Here is a 20,279-nt window from a genome sequence, read left to right as displayed (position 1 = left end):
TCTGATGAAAAGAGGAGTAGGCCTGGCCAGAAGTACTAACCCCGACACAAGCCGGACATTCTCCCTGCCATCAACCACAGTGGTGACATACTGTATGATAATGTATGATAATGTGGGGATTGGTCATATGCTGGAGTATACAGTATGTCAAGGTGGGGGATCTGCTGCTGTATGTCCGTGGCCTGTCTCTTCCAGATGGTCAGCGTACTGTGCACTGGAGGGGCCCAGTCAAAACCCAAAACTCAGTCCTATTGTGGAAGTTGGGTGAATTGTTTTTCATTTATAATTGGGCACTATTGATGTGGGGTGTTTTTTTCCAGTGTTTATTTCATTATTTCACAGCATTTTGAATAGTCCTCTGCCTTCCAGTACACCACTATAGGTAGTACAGAGTATTTATTGTATACATTTTCCAGACTGAACTATACGTTAGAAAGCAGCCTATATGACACTGGCAAGTGACCTTGCTGGGCCATGAGACACATTGGGGGTAATTCAGATCTGATCGCCAGGGTGCGTGTTTTGCAGCCCTGCAATCAGATAGTCGTCACCTACAGGGGGAGGGTATTGTGTGTGTGTGTGTGTGTGTGTGTGTGTGTGTGTGTGTGTGTGTGTGTATGCAATCGCTTTTGTAGCAGAGATGCACAAACATCAGTTTGTGCAGTCTCCACACAATCGCAGCATGCAAGTCCTGGGCTGTTTGCTGCTCGGGGCCGGAGCTGACGTCAGACACCCTGAAAACGGCTTGTCCCACCTGACACCCACAAATGGCCTCTTTCTGTCAATCACCTTGCGAGCGCCCGTGCAGTCGTTTTTTTCGCACAATCCCATTGCTAGGCACCGATGCCCGGTGCTGTTGTGCGACGCGCCGGCACATTGCAGTGCATACGCATGCGCAGTTTAGATCTAATCGCCTGCTATGCAAAAACGCACAGTAGCGTTCAGGTCTGAATTACCCCCATTGTTAGTGAATGTATAGTCTGAACTCAGGTTCAGGCCACTGGGTTACAGATATAATATATGGAACCTGACTGACTCTCAGCTTCTTCACCAGGTATGAGCATGATAAAGACTGCGTGGAGACTACTGATGACATCACTGTTTCAGTCTCCACCTCCTTCCTCCCCGAGTTGAGCTCCATCCACCCGCCTCATTACTTCTTCACATACAGAATCAAGTGAGTATGCCCTGTACACTGTGATGTCACTAGTTCATATAGAGTACATCCCTATGCATATTGGTCCTGCTATGCTGTACCTCCTGCGCTCTATATGCTGTACCTCCTGCGCTCTATATGCTGTACCGCCTGGGCTGTGCTATCGCTCTATATGCTGTACCGCCTGGGCTGTGCTATCGCTCTATATGCTGTACCGCCTGGGCTGTGCTATCGCTCTATATGCTGTACCGCCTGGGCTGTGCTATCGCTCTATATGCTGTACCGCCTGGGCTGTGCTATCGCTCTATATGCTGTACCGCCTGGGCTGTGCTATCGCTCTATATGCTGTACCGCCTGGGCTGTGCTATCGCTCTATATGCTGTACCGCCTGGGCTGTGCTATCGCTCTATATGCTGTACCGCCTGGGCTGTGCTATCGCTCTATATGCTGTACCGCCTGGGCTGTGCTATCGCTCTATATGCTGTACCGCCTGGGCTGTGCTATCGCTCTATATGCTGTACCGCCTGGGCTGTGCTATCGCTCTATATGCTGTACCGCCTGGGCTGTGCTATCGCTCTGTATGCCGTACCGCCTGGGTGGTTCTATGACTCTCTATGTTGCACCTCCTGGGCGGTTCTATGGATCTCTGCTGTTCCCCCTAAGCAGTTCTTACAGATCTCTAAGCTGTTCTTCCTGGGTGGGTCTATGGATCTCTAAGCTGTTCTTCCTGGGCATTGGTTACAGATCTCTCTACTGTTCCCCCTGGGTGGTTCTATGGATCTGTAAGCTGTTCCCCTTGGGCGGTTCTATGGATTCCTAAGCTGATTTTCCTGGGCGGTTCTATGGATCTCTAAGCTGTTCCCCCTGGGCGGTTCTATGGATTCCTAAGCTGATTTTCCTGGGCGGTTCTATGTTACTTTCTGCTGTTCCTCCTGGGCGGTTCTATGGATCTCTAAGCTGTTCCCCCTGGGCGGTTCTATATTACTCTCTGGTGTCCCCCCCCCTTGGTGGTTCTATGGATCTCTGTGCTGCGTATATTTTCAGTGACAGCCTCAAGGTCTTTGCTGCACTTGAGTTTCTTCTTCCAAAAGGACTTCTATGAAAGTCTATAATAGTCTGCTGGATGTTTAGAAAAGTTCAAACAATCACTGTGTGCAGTTGTTCCCGTGGACTCACTTGTCAATGCCAGCCTGAAGCTCTAATGTGACAACTACAGTACTACTATATTATGCCTGGTGAAATTAATGCATTACAGAAAACAAATTGCCTCACTCGTAACGGTTTGAAAATGGTGTAAATTTTTATATATATATATATATATATATATATATTTATTTTTTGATGTTTGAAGTCTATAACTACATTGTTTTGGTTATTAATTCACAAAGCAATTTCATTTATACTCATAATTGCTAGGATGGAGATGGCTAAAAATGCCTTACCGGAAAAAGCATGCCAGCTGGATAGTCGCTATTGGAAAATAACCAATGCCAAAGGAAATGTGGAGGAGGTACAAGGTCCGGGTGTTGTAGGTAAGTCGCTAGGTTTATTCTGTATGACTGCTTGGCCTGTCTGTGGGATGCGACTTAACCAAAAAATTATAAAATCAGGCGCAAATTTTATAAATATAAAATAGTATAATATAGTCAATTAGAACTGAGAATCCACTAAGCATAAGCAGATGATGCTGCTCCCAGAAGGCAACGTAGAGAGCGCAGAATCCCTATTCAAAACAAGTACATTAACATGTAATATTAAGTTTATCTTAATTGTTTTGAATGCTGATTCTGTTCATGAGTCGTCTTTGGTGATACACATTTATCACGTTAGATGCTAGACTGGACCTGCAGGTGGATGAACTAATTGGAGGCTTTATTATGGAACGCTTTCTGTTTTTTGTTTTTTTGTTTTATTTAATTTTTAGTTTTAGAAAATGTTTAACTCTGCACGGTTGGGCACCAACCAACACAGCCTAGAGACGCATAGAACCTTGCAGACAACATGGCCCAGAGACATGTAGAACCTTGCAGACAACATGGCCCAGAGACATGTAGAACCTTGCAGACAACATGGCTCAGAGACCTGTAGAACCTTGCAGACAACATGGCCCAGAGACCTGTAGAACCTCACAGACAACACGGGTAGAGACCTGTAGAACCTCACAGACAACACGGACCAGAGACCTGTAGAATTGTGCAGGTGGCACGGCCCAGAGACCCGTACAACCATGTAGGTGCCACAGGCCAGAGACCCGTGGAACCGTGTAGGGGTTGCGGCCTAGAGACCCGTAGAACTGTGCAGGTTGCACAGGCCAGAGACCCGTGGAAACGTGTAGGTTTTGCACCCCAGATACCCGTGGAACTGTGTAGGTGGTGCTGCCTAGAGGACCGTAGAACTATGCAGGTGGCACAGGCCAGAGACCCATGGAACCGTGTAGGTATTGCACTGCAGAGACCAGTGGAACCGTGTAGGTGGTGCGGCCTAGAGACCAGTAGAACTATGCAGGTGCTGCACCCCAGAGACCCCTGGAACCTTGTAGGTGGTGCGGCCTACAGACCCGTAGAACTGTGCAGGTGCTGCACTCCAGAGACCCCTGGAACCTTGTAGGTGGTGCGGCCTACAGACCCGTAGAACTGTGCAGGTGCTGCACTCCAGAGACCCGTAGAACTCTGCAGGTGGTATGGGCCAGAGACCCATAGAACCATGCAGACGCCATGACCCAGAGATCCGTAGATCTGAGCAGCGGCACGGCCCGGAGACCTGTAGAACTGCGAAGGTTGTCTTGGTTGCATTCCACATGGACTTGCCTAAACATCGGCAGTTCCTGCTGCTCAACATCACTGCCAAGTGATAGAACCAGTGTCCAGTTTTCTGATTTGGTGACTTTGAATGAGATTGAGCCATTTGGCCCTTCACCCCCAGTGACTGGTTGAACTCTGGCATCTCTAGGGCCTGTTCATGCTGTCAGGAAGACATAACGGAATACATAGGCTGGCAGTAGGCCTCTCCTGGCTGCATTTATTACTGTACCCCGTAATCTGACCAATTTTAATTTGTACTACAGTATTATGATTGCGCTTCAGTTTTGGGCCACACTGTGATGATGATGATGTTCCCTTGTGCTCTCTTTGATGACCTGTTGCCATACTTCTGCATGATACCGCTGCACATCTAATAACTTTGTTCCGGTTCTTTCACTGTAAGAAACTTTCAGGCTTCTTTGTGGCTGTTACGTCGTTGTCACAATCCCGTGCATCGGGTGTGCCTTGTTCTATTGCATACAAATGGGGGAGTGTATTTATCCCTAGACAGTATGTCCTGGCCGGATTGTAGGATTCTGTCTGCTGTGTTGGCTCAGGGCTGTCTTTCTATTGTAGGAGATTACCCCGAGTTGAAAGCAGGTCGAACATATGAGTACACAAGCTGCACTACCTTCTCCACAACGTCTGGGTACATGGAGGGGTATTATACATTCCATCGGCTGGGCAAGAGAAGTGAAGTCTTCAATGTCACCATTCCTCGTTTTCATATGAGATGTCCCACGTTTCAAGTATCCACCATTACCACGGTGAGTAACACGATACATTTCTCTTTCCCTCATCAGCACTTAATAAGATAATGAATTCGCTTCTACGGCGGCTCCTCCCCTCTGGCCCCTCCTCAGTTTGTCATTAAGTGCTGAAGGATGTGAATGGGCAAAATATTCTCTGTAAAGCGCTGCGGAATATGTGCGCTATATAAATAACTGGTAATAAATCAAATAATAATGAGTAGGTTCCAGAGACATGAGTCTTTTTCCCCTTTCCTCATTCTGTATGGGCTGATTTCCCCCCTGTTCTCCCTAGAGCTCCAGGCTGGGTATGTGTGGGAGTACAGAGTCTCTCCTTACCATTTGCAGGCTCTCTAAAGAGCTGATGCTGTGTGAAAGAGGCAAGAGCCAGACTTATTGCGGGGTTCAGAAGCAGGAACCTAGGCATGGGACAGGCGGGAGGTGCCGCAGTACAATCTTCAGGAGAAACCTGCACGCCACCAGCAGCACGTGAAAGATGCTGTGGCAGGAAGTACATCTTGGTTCCCTCCATCACTCTAACACAGGGGTGTCCAACGTTTCACCTTCCCTGGGCCACATTAGAAGATGAAAATTTGGTTTAGGCCGCACATAAAATAAAATAACAGTAACGATACCTGATCATCCAAAAAAAACATAGAAAACATAGTTAACATATTAAACTTACTTGGAAATTAAGTTAGTGAAATGTTTGACATTGTTTCTCAGCCACCAATGCATCCATATTTGCTTCGATGGAACTTGTTGCAATTCTCAGTGAGTGCTCAAGGTGCTCATCAGATATTTTGGTTCTAGTTTTATTCTTTGTGTGCTTCATCCTTGAAAATAGCTGCTCACAAATGTAGGTGCTTCCAAATAGCGATGACATGAATAAGGCATGATTGTGAAGTGAAGGATATTTTTCTCTGGGAACATATATCTTATAGAAGTCCATTAAAGAGACATGGTCAAATTTTTCTTTCAGTTGAATGTCAGATTGGAGCTCTATGCATTCCATTTGCAAATTGCCAGGTAATATATTAATGTCCACTGAAAATGGAGTTGCAAATATCAGAAAAGATGGCTGATTTTTTCTAAAATCTTGAAACCTGTTCTCAAATTCCTGTACCAAATTGAAAAGCAAGGCTGCATATTTTTCCGTGTTTAGCCAATGTGCTAAAATGCATCAAATTTTTTGCCTTCATTTGAGAATGCCATAGTTTCAGTTTCATTTCGAACGCTGTTATAGTTTGAAACATTGTGCTGATCAATTGGTTTTCACCTTGAAGACGCATGTTTAACTCATTTAAATGAGCTAATTTATTGCAGGTCGGAGCCCGCCGGGTGTTTCATTAGGTCCCCGGTGGGCCAGTCCGACCCTGCAAAACAGTGGGGGAGCGCTGCGCGATAGTGATGGCCGCAGCACAATACAGTTCAACCGGCTCACCTACACTCCGCACATGCAGCAAGATGTGGCCTGTAGGAGCTTCTAAAATGGACGGGGGGCAGGTGAAGCTGGCGTGCTGGCGTCACTTTTGTGACGCGCTCACCCATACTTCGCACAGGCCGCAAGATGTGGCCTCTCGGAGCTAATATAATGGATGCGGCGGGTGAAGCGCGCTGGCGTCACCGTTGTGACGTGCCCGGCCACATTCCGGCCGCAAGCGCCGGCAGTGTAGCTTGAAACTTTAGAATTTCTTAAAAAATGAAAAATTGCACTGGGCCGCATGCGGCCCGCGGGTTGGACAAGCCTGCTCTAGCAGAAGGGTAGTTGGTAGGGCTAGATGCGCTCAATGCCTATCCTAGTAGAAAGGGTAACTCACCGGATAAAGGTCATCCTGCCAGCTGGTACAGCAAGGCCAGAGCCACATCCATCTGCAGCCACACCACACTGGACACGACCAATCTCATCTGATCTTGGAAGCTAGGCATTGTTGGGCCTGGTTAATTCTTGGATGGGAGACCACCTGGGAATACCAGGTGTTGTAGGTAATGGAGATTTTTAGAGATGCCTAGGGGATACAGTGAGGAGCTTTGCAATGCATGCTCCCTCGGGTTCGATCCCCAGCGGGGCACACAATTATTTATGGTCAAGAGTGTGGCAATTACAGTTTAATGCCAAAAATGTAAAATCATGCACTTGGGTGTCAAATATCCAAAGAATAAATATAGTATTAATGGCACTATACTGGAAACTACTGAGGAGGAAAGGGATCTAGGAGTCACTATTTCAGGTGACATAAAGGATACATATAGTATTAATGGCGCTATACTGGAGACTACTGAGGAGGAAAGGGATCTAGGAGTCACTATCTCAGGTAACATAAAGAATAAATATAGTATTAATGGCACTATACTGGAAACTACTGAGGAGGAAAGGGATCTAGTAGTCACTATCTCAGGTGACATGAAGGATAAATATAGTATTAATGGCACTATACTGGAAACTACTGAGGAGGAAAGGGATCTAGGAGTCACTATCTCAGGTGACATAAAGGATAAATATAGTATTAATGGCACTATACTAGAAACTACTGAGGAGGAAAGGGATCTAGTAGTCACTATCTCAGGTGACATAAAGGATAAATATAGTATTAATGGCACTATACTGGAAACTACTGAGGAGGAAAGGGATCTAGGAGTCACTATCTCAGGTGACATAAAGGATAAATATAGTATTAATGGCACTATACTGGAAACTACTGAGGAGGAAAGGGATCTAGGAGTCACTATCTCAGGTGACATAAAGGATAAATATAGTATTAATGGCACTATATTGGAAACTACTGAGGAGGAAAGGGATCTAGGAGTCACTATCTCCGGTGACATAAAGGATAAATATAGTAATAATGGCACTATACTGGGAACTACTTAGGAGGAAAGGGATCTAGGTGTCTATATTTTAGGTGACATAAAGGATAAATATAGTATTAATGGCACTATACTGGGGACTACTGAGGAGGAAAGGGATCTAGGAGTCACTATCTCAGGTGACATAAAGGATAAATATAGTATTAATGGCACTATACTGGGAACTACTGAGGAGGAAAGGGATCTAGGAGTCACTATTTCAGGTGACATAAAGGATAAATATAGTGTTAATGGCACTATACTGGGAACTACTGAGGAGGAAAGGGATCTAGGAGTCACTATTTCAGGTGACATAAAGGATAAATATAGTGTTAATGGCACTATACTGGGAACTACTGAGGAGGAAAGGGATCTAGGAGTCACTATTTCAGGTGACATAAAGGATAAATATAGTGTTAATGGCACTATACTGGGAACTACTGAGGAGGAAAGGGATCTAGGAGTCACTATCTCAGGTGACATAAAGAATAAATATAGTATTAATGGCACTATACTGGAAACTACTGAGGAGGAAAGGGATCTAGTAGTCACTATCTCAGGTGACATGAAGGATAAATATAGTATTAATGGCACTATACTGGAAACTACTGAGGAGGAAAGGGATCTAGGAGTCACTATCTCAGGTGACATAAAGGATAAATATAGTATTAATGGCACTATACTAGAAACTACTGAGGAGGAAAGGGATCTAGTAGTCACTATCTCAGGTGACATAAAGGATAAATATAGTATTAATGGCACTATACTGGAAACTACTGAGGAGGAAAGGGATCTAGGAGTCACTATCTCAGGTGACATAAAGGATAAATATAGTATTAATGGCACTATACTGGAAACTACTGAGGAGGAAAGGGATCTAGGAGTCACTATCTCAGGTGACATAAAGGATAAATATAGTATTAATGGCACTATATTGGAAACTACTGAGGAGGAAAGGGATCTAGGAGTCACTATCTCCGGTGACATAAAGGATAAATATAGTAATAATGGCACTATACTGGGAACTACTTAGGAGGAAAGGGATCTAGGTGTCTATATTTTAGGTGACATAAAGGATAAATATAGTATTAATGGCACTATACTGGGGACTACTGAGGAGGAAAGGGATCTAGGAGTCACTATCTCAGGTGACATAAAGGATAAATATAGTATTAATGGCACTATACTGGGAACTACTGAGGAGGAAAGGGATCTAGGAGTCACTATTTCAGGTGACATAAAGGATAAATATAGTATTAATGGCACTATACTGGGAACTACTGATGAGGAAAGGGATCTAGGAGTCACTATTTCAGGTGACATAGGATAAATATAGTATTAATGACACTATACTGGGAACTACTGAGGAGGAAAGGGATCTAGGAGTCACTATTTCAGGTGACATAAAGGATAAATATAGTGTTAATGGCACTATACTGGGAACTACTGAGGAGGAAAGGGATCTAGGAGTCACTATTTCAGGTGACATAAAGGATAAATATAGTGTTAATGGCACTATACTGGGAACTACTGAGGAGGAAAGGGATCTAGGAGTCACTATCTCAGGTGACATAAAGGATAAATATAGTATTAATGGCACTATACTGGGAACTACTGAGGAGGAAAGGGATCTAGGAGTCACTATCTCAGGTGACATAAAGGATAAATATAGTATTAATGGCACTATACTGGGAACTACTGAGGAGGAAAGGGATCTAGGAGTCACTTTCAGGTGACATAAAGGATAAATATAGTATTAATAACACTATACTGGAAACTACTGAGGAGGAAAGGGATCTAGGAGTCACTATCTCAGGTGACATAAAGGATAAATATAGTATTAATGGCACTATACTGGGAACTACTGAGGAGGAAAGGGATCTAGGAGTCACTATCTCAGGTGACATAAATGATAAATATAGTATTAATGGCACTATACTGGAAACTACTGAGGAGGAAAGGGATCTAGGAGTCACTATCTCAGGGGACATAAAGGATAAATATAGTATTAATGGCGCTATACTGGAAACTACTGAGGATGAAAGGGATCTAGGAGTCACTATTTCAGGTGACATAAAGGATAAATATAGTAATAATGGCACTATACTGGAAACTACTGAGGAGGAAAGGGATCTAGGAGTCACTATTTCAGGTGACATAAAGGATAAATATAGTTTCTCTGACGTCCTAGTGGATGCTGGGAACTCCGTAAGGACCATGGGGAATAGCGGGCTCCGAAGGAGGCTGGGCACTCTAGAAAGATTTATGACTACCTGGTGTGTACTGGCTCCTCCCACTATGACCCTCCTCCAAGCCTCAGTTAGATTTTGTGCCCGGCCTAGGTTGGATGCACACTAGGGGCTCTCCTGAGCTTCTAGAAAGAAAGTATATTTTAGGTTTTTTATTTTACAGTGAGATCTGCTGGCAACAGGCTCACTGCAGCGAGGGACTAAGGGGAGAAGAAGCGAACCTACCTGCTTGCAGCCAGCTTGGGCTTCTTAGGCTACTACATTAGCTCCAGAGGGATCGACCGCAGGCCCAGCCTTGGTGTTCGGTCCCGGAGCCGCGCCGCCGTCCCCCTTACAGAGCCAGAAGCAAGAAGAGGTCCGGAAAATCGGCGGCAGAAGACATCAGTCTTCACCAAGGTAGCGCACAGCACTGCAGCTGTGCGCCATTGCTCCTCACACACACTTCACACTCCGGTCACTGAGGGTGCAGGGCGTTGGGGAGGGGCGCCCTGAGAAGCAATAATAACACCTTGGCTGGCAAAAATACCACAATATATAGCCCTAGAGGCTATATATGTGGAAAATACCCCTGCCAGAATATAGGAAAAAGCGGGAGAATAGTCCGCGGAAAAGGGGCGGAGCTATCTCCCTCAGCACACTGGCGCCATTTTCCCTCACAGCTCCGCTGGAAGGAAGCTCCCTGGCTCTCCCCTGCAGTCTACACCACAGAAAAGGGTAAAAAAGAGAGGGGGGGCACTAAATTTAGGCGCAGTATACATTATATAGAAAAAGCAGCTATAGGGGACATAACTCAGTTAGTCCCTGCATTATATAGCGCTCTGGTGTGTGCTGGCATACTCTCACTCTGTCCCCCCAAAGGGCTTTTGTGGGTCCTGTCCTCTGTTGGAGCATTCCCTGTGTGTGTGCGGTGTGTCGGTACGGCTGTGTCGACATGTTTGATGAGGATAATGATGTGGAGACGGAGCAGATGCCTTTGGAAGGGATGTCACCCCCTGCGGGGCAGAAACCTGAGTGGTTGAGCTTATGGAAAGAAATGAGTGCACGTATAGACTCCTTACATAAGAAATTTGACGACATGCCAAATGTGGGACAGCCGACTTCTCAGCTCGTGCCTGTCCAGGCGTCTCACAGGTCATCATGGGCTCTAAAACGCCCGCTACCTCAGACCGCAGACCCAGATGTCGACACTGATACTGACACCAGTGTCGACGACGATGAGTCTAACCTGATGCCCACTAAGGCCATTCACTGCATGATTGAGGCAATGAAAGAGGTGTTACACATTTCTGATATAAATACAGGTACCACTAAAAAGGGTATTATGTTTGGGGAGAAAAAACTACCCGTAGTTTTTCCCCCATCAGATGAATTAAATGAAGTGTGTGAAGAAGCGTGGGCTTTCCCTGATAAAAAATTGGTAATTCCTAAGAAGGTACTAATGGCGTTCCCTTTCCCGCCAGAGGATAGGTCACGTTGGGAAACACCTCCTAAGGTGGATAAAGCGCTCACACGTTTGTCTAAAAAGGTGGCACTACCGTCTCCGGATACGGCCGCCCTCAAGGAACCTGCTGATAGAAAGCAGGAGGCGATCCTGAAGTCTGTATACACACACTCAGGCATTATACTTAGGCCAGCTATTGCGTCAGCATGGATGTGCAGTGCTGCCGCTGCGTGGTCAGATAAACTGTCAGAAAATATTGACACATTAGACAGAGACACGATCCTGCTAACCATAGATCATATCAAAGACTCAGTCTTATATATGAGAGATGCACAGAGGGAAATCTGCCGGCTGGCATCTAAAGTAAGTGCATTGTCCATTTCTGCTAGGAGAGGCTTATGGACTCGCCAGTGGACAGGAGATGCAGATTCTAAAAGGCACATGGAAGTTTTGCCTTATAAGGGTGAGGAATTATTTGGGGATGGTCTCTCGGACCTACTTTCCACAGCAACGTCTGGGAAGTCAGCATTTTTACCCCATGTCCTCTCACAGCCTAAGAAGGCGCCGTTTTATCAGGTTCAGTCCTTTCGGACCCAGAAAAACAAGCGTGGAAAAGGCGGGTCTTTTCTGTCCAGAGGCAGAGGTAGGGGAAAAAGGCTGCAACAAACAGCAGGTTCCCAGGAGCAAAAGTCCTCCCCCGCTTCTTCTTCCAAGTCCGCCGCATGACGGTGGGGCTCCACAGGCGGAGCCAGGTACGGTGGGGGGCCGCCTCAAGAATTTCAGCGATCAGTGGGCTCGCTCACAGGTGGATCCCTGGATCCTTCAAATAGTATCTCAGGGGTACAAACTGGAATTCGAGGAGTCTCCACCCCACCGGTTCCTAAAATCTGCCTTGCCGATTGCTCCCTCAGACAGGGAGGCGGTGCTAGCGGCAATTCACAAGCTGTATTCCCAGCAGGTGATAATCAAGGTGTACCCCTACTTCAACAAGGCCGGGGTTACTATTCCACACTATTTGTGGTGCCGAAACCGGACGGTTCGGTGAGACCCATTTTAAATTTGAAATCCTTGAACACATACATAAAAAAATTCAAGTTCAAGATGGAATCGCTCAGGGCGGTTATTGCAAGCCTGGACGAGGGGGATTACATGGTATCCCTGGACATCAAGGATGCTTACTTGCATGTCCCCATTTACCATCCTCACCAGGAGTACCTCAGATTTGTGGTACGGGATTGCCATTACCAATTCCAGACGCTGCCGTTTGGACTGTCCACGGCACCGAGGGTATTTACCAAGGTTATGGCGGAAATGATGATACTCCTTCGAAAAAAGGGAGTTTTAATTATCCCGTACTTGGACGATCTCCTAATAAAGGCGAGGTCCAAGGAACAGTTGTTGGTGGGAGTAGCACTATCTCAGGAAGTGCTGCACCAGCACGGCTGGATTCTGAATATCCCAAAGTCACAGCTGGTTCCGACGACACGGCTACTGTTCCTGGGTATGATTCTGGATACAGTCCAGAAAAAAGTGTTTCTCCCGGAGGAGAAAGCCAGGGAGTTGTCATCTCTAGTCAGAGACCTCCTGAAACCGAAACAGGTATCCGTGCATCACTGCACGCGGGTCCTGGGAAAGATGGTAGCTTCTTACGAAGCAATTCCCTTCGGCAGGTTCCATGCCAGAATCTTTCAGTGGGACCTGTTGGACCAATGGTCCGGATCGCATCTTCAGATGCATCGCTTAATAACCCTGTCTCCAAGAACCAGGGTGTCTCTACTGTGGTGGCTGCAGAGTGCCCATCTTCTAGAGGGCCGCAGGTTCGGCATACAGGACTGGGTCCTGGTGACAACGGATGCCAGCCTTCGAGGCTGGGGGGCAGTCACACAGGGAAGAAACTTCCAAGGACTATGGTCGAGTCAGGAGACTTCCCTTCACATAAATATTCTGGAACTAAGGGCCATTTACAATGCCCTAAGTCAAGCAAAATCCCTGCTCCTACACCAGCCGGTGCTGATCCCGTCAGACAACATCACGGCAGTCGCCCATGTAAATCGACAGGGAGGCACAAGAAGCAGGATGGCGATGGCAGAAGCCACAAGAATTCTCCGATGGGCGGAGAATCATGTTCTAGCACGGTCAGCAGTGTTCATTCCGGGAGTGGACAACTGGGAAGCAGACTTCCTCAGCAGACACGACCTACACCCGGGAGAGTGGGGACTTCATCCAGAAGTCTTCCTACTGTTGGTAAACCGTTGGGAAAGGCCACAGGTGGACATGATGGCGTCCCGCCTCCACAAAAAACTAAAGAGATATTGCGCCAGGTCAAGGGACCCTCAGGCGATAGCTGTGGACGCTCTAGTGACACCGTGGGTGTACCAGTCGGTTTATGTGTTCCCTCCTCTGCTTCTCATACCAAAGGTACTGAGAATAATAAGAAGGCGAGGAGTAAGAACGATACTCGTGGTTCCGGATTGGCCAAGAAGGGCTTGGTACCCGGAACTTCAAGAAATGATATCAGAGGACCCATGGCCTCTACCGCTCAGACAGGATCTGCTACAGCAGGGGCCCTGTCTGTTCCAAGACTTACCGCGGCTGCGTTTGACGGCATGGCGGTTGAACGCCGGATCCTGAAGGAAAAGGGTATTCCGGAAGAAGTCATTCCTACGCTTATTAAAGCCAGGAAAGATGTTACGGCAAAGCATTATCACCGCATATGGCGGAAATATGTTGCATGGTGCGAGGCAAAAAAGGCCCCAACAGAGGAATTTCAGCTGGGTCGATTTCTGCATTTCCTGCAAGCAGGAGTGACTATGGGCCTGAAACTAGGCTCCATTAAAGTACAGATCTCGGCTCTGTCGATTTTCTTTCAAAAAGAACTAGCTTCAGTACCTGAAGTTCAGACATTTGTGAAAGGAGTGCTGCATATTCAGCCCCCGTTTGTGCCTCCTGTGGCACCTTGGGATCTCAACGTGGTGTTGAGTTTCTTAAAATCACATTGGTTTGAGCCACTAAAAACCGTGGATCTAAAATATCTCACGTGGAAAGTGGTCATGTTATTGGCCTTGGCTTCAGCCAGGCGAGTGTCAGAATTGGCGGCTTTATCATGTAAAAGCCCTTATCTGATTTTCCATATGGATAGGGCAGAATTGAGGACTCGTCCCCAGTTTCTCCCTAAGGTGGTGTCAGCGTTTCACCTGAACCAGCCTATTGTGATGCCTGCGGCTACTAGGGATTTGGAGGACTCCAAGTTGCTAGACGTTGTCAGGGCCCTGAAAATATATGTTTCCAGGACGGCTGGAGTCAGAAAATCTGACTCGCTGTTTATCCTGTATGCACCAAACAAGCTGGGTGCTCCTGCTTCTAAGCAGACTATTGCTCGCTGGATTTGTAGTACAATTCAGCTTGCACATTCTGTGGCAGGCCTGCCACAGCCAAAATCTATAAATGCCCATTCCACAAGGAAAGTGGGCTCATCTTGGGCGGCTGCCCGAGGGGTCTCGGCTTTACAACTTTGCCGAGCAGCTACTTGGTCAGGGGCAAACACGTTTGCAAAATTCTACAAATTTGATACCCTGGCTGAGGAGGACCTAGAGTTCTCTCATTCGGTGCTGCAGAGTCATCCGCACTCTCCCGCCCGTTTGGGAGCTTTGGTATAATCCCCATGGTCCTTACGGAGTTCCCAGCATCCACTAGGACGTCCGAGAAAATAAGAATTTACTCACCGGTAATTCTATTTCTCGTAGTCCGTAGTGGATGCTGGGCGCCCATCCCAAGTGCGTATTGTCTGCAATACTTGTAAATAGTTATTGCTAACTAAAGGGTTATTGTTGAGCCATCTGTTGAGAGGCTCAGTTGTTTTCATACTGTCAAACTGGATATAGTATCACGAGTTGTACAGTGTGATTGGTGTGGCTGGTATGAGTCTTACCCGGGATTCAAAATCCTTCCTTATTATGTCAGCTCGTCCGGGCACAGTGTCCTAACTGAGGCTTGGAGGAGGGTCATAGTGATAGGAGCCAGTGCACACCAGGTAGTCATAAATCTTTCTAGAGTGCCCAGCCTCCTTCGGAGCCCGCTATTCCCCATGGTCCTTACGGAGTTCCCAGCATCCACTACGGACTACGAGAAATAGAATTACCGGTGAGTAAATTCTTATTATTAATGGCACTATACTGGAAAATACTGGGGAGGAAAGGGATCTAGGAGTCACTATTTCAGGTGATATAAAGGATAAATATAGTATTAATGGCGCTATACTGGGAACTACTGAGGAGGAAAGGGATCTAGGAGTCACTATTTCAGGTGACATAAAGGATAAATATAGTATTAATGGCGCTATACTGGGAACTACTGAGGAGGAAAGGGATCTAGGAGTCACTATTTCAGGTGACATAAAGGATAAATATAGTATTAATGGCACTATACTGGAAACTACTGAGGAGGAAAGGGATCTAGGAGTCACTATCTCAGGTGACATTAAGGATAAATATAGTATAATGGCACTATACTGGAGACTACTGAGGAGGAAAGGGATCTAGGAGTCACTATCTCAGGTGACAGGATAAATATAGTATTAATGGCACTATACTGGAAACTACTGAGGAGGAAAGGGATCTAGGAGTCACTATTTCAGGTGACATAAAGGATAAATATAGTATTAATGGCACTATACTGGAGACTACTGAGGAGGAAAGGGATCTAGGAGTCACTATTTCAGGTGACATAAAGGATAAATATAGTATTAATGGCATTATACTGGAAACTACTGAGGAGGAAAGGGATCTAGGAGTCACTATTTCAGGTGACATAAAGGATAAATATAGTATGAATGGCACTATACTTGTAACTACTGAGGAGGAAAGGGATCTAGGAGTCACTATTTCAGGTGACAAAGGATAAATATAGTATTAATGGCACTATACTGGAAACTACTGAGGAGGAAAGGGATCTAGGAGTCACTATTTCAGGTGATATAAAGAATAAATATAGTATTAATGGCACTATACTGGAAACTACTGAGGAGAAAAGGGATCTAGGAGTCACTATTTCAGGTGATATAAAGAATAAATATAGTATTAATGGCACTATACTGGAAACTACTGGGGAGGAAAGGGATCAAGGAGTCACTATCTCAGGTGACATAAAGGATAAATATAGTATTAATGGCACTATACTGGAAACTACTGAGGAGGAAAGGGATCTAGGAGTCACTATTTCAGGTGACATAAAGGATAAATATAGTATTAATGGCACTATACTGGAAACTACTGAGGAGGAAAGGGATCTAGGAGTCACTATTTCAGGTGACATAAAGGATAAATAATAAGATTTTACTCACCGATAAATCTATTTCTCGTAGTCCGTAGTGGATGCTGGGGACTCCGTCAGGGCCATGGGGAATAGCGGCTCCGCAGGAGACAGGGCACAAAAAGCAAAAGCTTTTGGACCTTGGTGGTGTGCACTGGCTCCTCCCCCTATGACCCTCCTCCAAGCCTCAGTTAGGATACTGTGCCCGGACGAGCGTACACAATAAGGAAGGATTTTGAATCCCGGGTAAGACTCATACCAGCCACACCAATCACACCGTACAACTTGTGATCTGAACCCAGTTAACAGTATGATAACAGAGGAGCCTCTGAAAAGATGGCTCACTACAACAAAAACCCGATTTTGTTAACAATAACTATGTACAAGTATTGCAGACAATCCGCACTTGGGATGGGCGCCCAGCATCCACTACGGACTACGAGAAATAGATTTATCGGTGAGTAAAATCTTATTTTCTCTAACGTCCTAAGTGGATGCTGGGGACTCCGTCAGGACCATGGGGATTATACCAAAGCTCCCAAACGGGCGGGAGAGTGCGGATGACTCTGCAGCACCGAATGAGAGAACTCCAGGTCCTCCTCAGCCAGGGTATCAAATTTGTAGAATTTAGCAAACGTGTTTGCCCCTGACCAAGTAGCTGCTCGGCAAAGTTGTAAAGCCGAGACCCCTCGGGCAGCCGCCCAAGATGAGCCCACTTTCCTTGTGGAATGGGCTTTTACAGATTTTGGCTGTGGCAGGCCTGCCACAGAATGTGCAAGCTGAATTGTACTACAAATCCAACGCGCAATAGTCTGCTTAGAAGCAGGAGCACCCAGCTTGTTGGGTGCATACAGGATAAACAGCGAGTCAGATTTCCTGACTCCAGCCGTCCTGGAAACATATATTTTCAGGGCCCTGACTACGTCCAGCAACTTGGAGTCCTCCAAGTCCCTAGTAGCCGCAGGCACCACAATAGGTTGGTTTAGGTGAAACGCTGAAACCACCTTAGGGAGAAATTGAGGACGAGTCCTCAATTCCGCCCTATCCGAATGAAATATCAGGTAAGGGCTTTTATAGGATAAAGCCGCCAATTCAGATACTCGCCTGGCAGAAGCCAGGGCCAACAACATTACCACTTTCCATGTGAGATATTTTAATTCCACCGTGGCAAGTGGCTCAAACCAATGTCATTTTAGGAATCCCAAAACTACATTGAGATCCCAAGGTGCCACTGGGGGCACAAAGGGAGGCTGTATATGCAGTACCCCTTTTACAAAAGTCTGAACTTCAGGAAATGAAGCCAATTCTCTCTGAAAGAAAATCGGCAAGGCCGAAATTTGAACCTTAATGGACCCTAACTTTAGGCCCATGGACAGTCCTGTTTGCAGGAAATGTAGGAAACGACCTAGTTGAAATTCCTCTGTCGGGGCCTTCTTGGTCTCGCACCACGCAACATATTTTCGCCAAATACGGTGATAATGCTGTGCGGTTACATCCTTCCTAGCTTTAATCAGGGTAGGAATAACTTCATCTGGAATGCCTTTTTCCTTCAGAATCCGGCGTTCAACCGCCATGCCGTCAAACGCAGCCGCGGTAAGTCTTGGAACAGACAGGGTCCCTGCTGAAGCAGGTCCCTTCTTAGCGGCAGAGGCCACGGGTCCTCTGTGAGCATCTCTTGAAGTTCCGGGTACCAAGTCCTTCTTGGCCAATCCGGAGCCACTAGTATATTTCTTACTCCTCTCCGTCTTATAATTCTCAGTACCTTGGGTAAGAGAGGCAGAGGAGGGAACACATACACTGACTGGAACACCCAAGGTGTTACCAGAGCGTCCACAGCTATTGCCTGCGGGTCTCTTGACCTGGCGCAATACCTGTCTAGTTTTTTGTTGAGGCGTGACGCCATCATGTCCACCTTTGGTTTTTCCCAACGGTTCACAATCATGAGGAAGACTTCCGGATGAAGTCCCCACTCTCCCGGGTGTAGGTCGTGTCTGCTGAGGAAGTCTGCTTCCCAGTTGTCCACTCCCGGAATGAACACTGCTGACAGTGCTATCACATGATTTTCCGCCCATTGCAGAATCCTTGCAGCTTCTGTCATTGCCCTCCTGCTTCTTGTGCCGCCCTGCCTGTTTATGTGGGCGACTGCTGTGATGTTGTCCGACTGGATCAACACCGGCTGACCCTGAAGCAGAGGCTTTGCTAGGCTTAGAGCATTGTAAATTGCCCTTAGTTCCAGTATATTTATGTGAAGTGAAGTCTCCAGGCTTGACCACACTCCCTGGAAGTTTCTTCCTTGTGTGACTGCTCCCCAGCCTCTCAGGCTGGCATCCGTGGTCACCAGGATCCAGTCCTGAATGCCGAATCTGCGGCCCTCTAGGAGATGAGCACTTTGCAGCCACCACAGAAGAGATACCCTTGTCCTTGGAGACAGGGTTATTTTCTGATGCATCTGAAGATGCGATCCGGACCATTTGTCCAGCAGATCCCACTGAAAAATTCTTGCGTGGAATCTGCCGAATGGAATCGCTTCGTAAGAAGCCACCATTTTTCCCAGGACCCTTGTGCATTGATGCACTGACACCTTTCCTGGTTTTAGGAGGTTCCTGACTAGCTCGGATAACTCCCTGGCTTTCTCCTCCGGGAGAAACACCTTTTTCTGGACTGTGTCCAGAATCATCCCTAGGAACAGCAGACGTGTCGTCGGAATCAGCTGCGATTTTGGAATATTTAAAATCCACCCGTGCTGTTGTAGTACTTCTTGAGATAGTGCTACTCCGACTTCTAACTGTTCTCTGGACCTTGCCCTTATTAGGAGATCGTCCAAGTAAGGGATAATTTAATACGCCTTTTCTTCGAAGAAGAATCATCATTTCGGCCATTACCTTGGTAAAGACCCGGGGTGCCGTGGACAATCCAAACGGCAGCGTCTGAAACTGATAATGACAGTTCTGTATTACGAACCTGAGATACCCTTGGTGAGAAGGGCAAATCGGGACATGGAGATAGGCATCCTTGATGTCCAGAGACACCATATAGTCCCCTTCTTCCAGGTTCGCTATCACTGCTCTGAGTGATTCCATCTTGAATTTGAACCTTTTTGATATAAGTGTTCAAAGATTTTAGATTTAAAATCGGTCTCACCGAACCGTCTGGTTTCGGTACCACAAACAGTGTGGAGTAATATCCCTTCCCTTGTTGTAGGAGGGGTACTTTTATTATCACCTGTTGGGAGTACAGCTTGTGAATGGCTCCCAATACCGCCTCCCTGTCGGAGGGAGCTATTGGTAAAGCAGACTTCAGGAACCGGCGAGGGGGAGACGTCTCGAATTCCAATTTGTACCCCTGAGATACTACTTGCAGGATCCAGGGGTTCACTTGCGAGTGAGCCCACTGCGCGCTGAAATTTCTGAGACGACCTCCCACCGTACCCGAGTCTGCTTGTAAGGACCCAGCGTCATGCTGAGGACTTGGCAGAAGCGGAAGAGGGCTTCTGTTCTTGGGAAGAAGCTGTCTGCTGCAGTCTTTTTCCCCTTCCTCTACCCCGGGGCAGATATGACTGTCCTTTTGTCCGCTTGCCTTTATGGGAACGAAAGGACTGATGCTGAAAAGACGGTGTCTTTTTCTGTTGAGAGGTGACTTGAGGTAAAAATGTGGATTTCCCAGCCGTTGCCGTGGTTACCAGGTCTGATAGACCGACCCCAAATAACTCCTCCCCTTTATACGGCAATA

At 46.6% G+C, this 20,279-nt stretch overlaps 1 protein-coding gene and 1 pseudogene across 2 annotated transcripts in view; both read left to right on the top strand.

Moving 5' to 3' along the window:
• Positions 1–20,279, top strand: part of FBXO3 (F-box protein 3) — a 175,664-nt gene that overhangs the window by 126,996 nt on the left and 28,389 nt on the right. Inside the window, exons 8-10 of one of the 2 annotated variants that reach the window (XM_063946256.1) lie at positions 1,055–1,177; positions 2,573–2,688; positions 4,534–4,724. In XM_063946256.1, coding sequence (XP_063802326.1) covers positions 1,055–1,177; positions 2,573–2,688; positions 4,534–4,724 — 430 coding nt within the window. Of the gene's footprint in view, positions 1–1,054; positions 1,178–2,572; positions 2,689–4,533; positions 4,725–20,279 lie in introns of those variants that run through there. The other variant, XR_010189747.1, reaches the window with a different exon arrangement.
• On the top strand, positions 6,577–6,695 carry LOC134971169 (5S ribosomal RNA; annotated as a pseudogene).

The sequence above is a fragment of the Pseudophryne corroboree genome, chromosome 11 (assembly GCF_028390025.1).
Source record: "Pseudophryne corroboree isolate aPseCor3 chromosome 11, aPseCor3.hap2, whole genome shotgun sequence".
Taxonomy (NCBI): domain Eukaryota; kingdom Metazoa; phylum Chordata; class Amphibia; order Anura; family Myobatrachidae; genus Pseudophryne; species Pseudophryne corroboree.
Note: the sequence above shows the minus strand (reverse complement) of the source record. Positions and strands in the feature narration are given on the sequence as shown.